The sequence below is a fragment of the Condylura cristata genome, unplaced genomic scaffold (genome assembly GCF_000260355.1).
Source record: "Condylura cristata isolate star-nosed mole 26May11 unplaced genomic scaffold, ConCri1.0 scaffold00069, whole genome shotgun sequence".
Taxonomy (NCBI): domain Eukaryota; kingdom Metazoa; phylum Chordata; class Mammalia; order Eulipotyphla; family Talpidae; genus Condylura; species Condylura cristata.
This window is the reverse complement of record NW_004567170.1, coordinates 380,962-382,200: the sequence shown is the minus strand read 5'-3', so window position 1 is coordinate 382,200 and position 1,239 is coordinate 380,962. Positions and strand designations below refer to the sequence as shown.

The 1,239-nt window shown below is 75.2% G+C and overlaps 1 protein-coding gene across 1 annotated transcript in view; it reads right to left on the bottom strand.

The window, feature by feature from the left end:
• The window catches only part of ANKMY1 (ankyrin repeat and MYND domain containing 1), a 79,520-nt gene that overhangs the window by 69,638 nt on the left and 8,643 nt on the right, over positions 1–1,239 (bottom strand). Inside the window, exons 4-5 of the mRNA XM_012734780.1 lie at positions 1,053–1,203; positions 35–480 (exon numbers count right to left, since the gene is read on the bottom strand). Coding sequence (XP_012590234.1) covers positions 35–480; positions 1,053–1,203 — 597 coding nt within the window. The remainder of the gene's footprint in view (positions 1–34; positions 481–1,052; positions 1,204–1,239) is intronic.

Genomic DNA, 1,239 nt, shown 5'->3' with positions numbered 1-1,239 from the left:
CCCCCACGGGCCCCCACAGGTGCCCCCCACCTACTCCATCAGGGACAGCGCCATCTTCCTGGCGGCCCCCACGGTGGCCTCGGCGGCCCCCAGGGGAGTGGGCAGCAGGCTGAGGGCCTGGGCGCCCATCTCCAGCACGTCCTGGGAGAGCCAGATGGAGAAGTCCCGCAGGCCCCTGTCCGACTGGAAGTCGCTCTCCGGGCTGCCTGGGGCCAGCTCGTCCAGGCCCCGCGGCGCGCCCTCCGTCCCCGTGTCCACCTCCGCGCTGACGCTGCCCTTTGGCGAGGGGGAGCCCCGCCTCTGGGGGCCGCTCCTGTCCCCGCTGGACTCCTGGGACAGCCGCTCGTCCTCCAGCGGCGATGGCAGCAGCCGCAGCTCCAGGCCCGGGGGGCCGGACGGCGGGTCCTCGCCCACGGGGCCTGGGGCCCTCGGGGGGGCCACGGAGGACTGGCTGGGGGCCACCAGCACTTTGGGGACGTCCTGAGAAAGAACCAGGAGGGGCATCAGAGGACGGGCGAGAGTGCCTGCACGGTCGGCGGGGAGCCGGCCCGGCGCTGGGCCACGGCCGCACGGCCCGGGCGCCCTCCTGCAGACCCAGGGAGGACAGCGGCCCTCGCGGCCCCGGCTGGGGACCTGCCGGTGGCCATGGCCAGTGTCACTGAGCCGCACACAGCCCTGCGGGCAGCTGGGCGCGCCGTGAGGGGAGACCAGAGAGAGGAGGCCAGGCCGGACCGGTGGTCACTGACCACGCCACGGCCGGTGTTCCGGGACCCCGCCCAGGTCGCCCCAGGGCAGCTCCTAGGACGCCCCTGGGGCTGGCCGTGGACACTGTCTGAGTCCGGGCCCCTCAGAGGCAGGGGTGCTGACCAGGCGGGGGGCAGCCTCCGTGAAGGCCAGGCAGGGCAGGTGGCTGGGCGCCGCGCTGGGGCCTCTGCAGAGCCAGGCCCTGAGAAGCGGCCGTGCCCTCTGCCGCGCACCGGGGAGCCCGGGCCCCCGCGGCCGGCCGGGCGGCTAGCGGGACAGCTGCGAGCCCCGGCCCCGGGGCAGCTGACCTGCAGCGAGGTCAGCGTCCGCTCGGCAACGTTGGGCCTGAAGGCCTGGGCCGGGTAGTACCGGAGCAAGCACATGCCCAGGGGCGTGAGGCCCTCGTCCGAGCGCTTGTTCACGTCCGCCCCGCTGTCCAGCAGTAGGTTGACCACGGCCCTGTGGGAGTGAACCTGCGTGGCCCTCAGGGCCTGC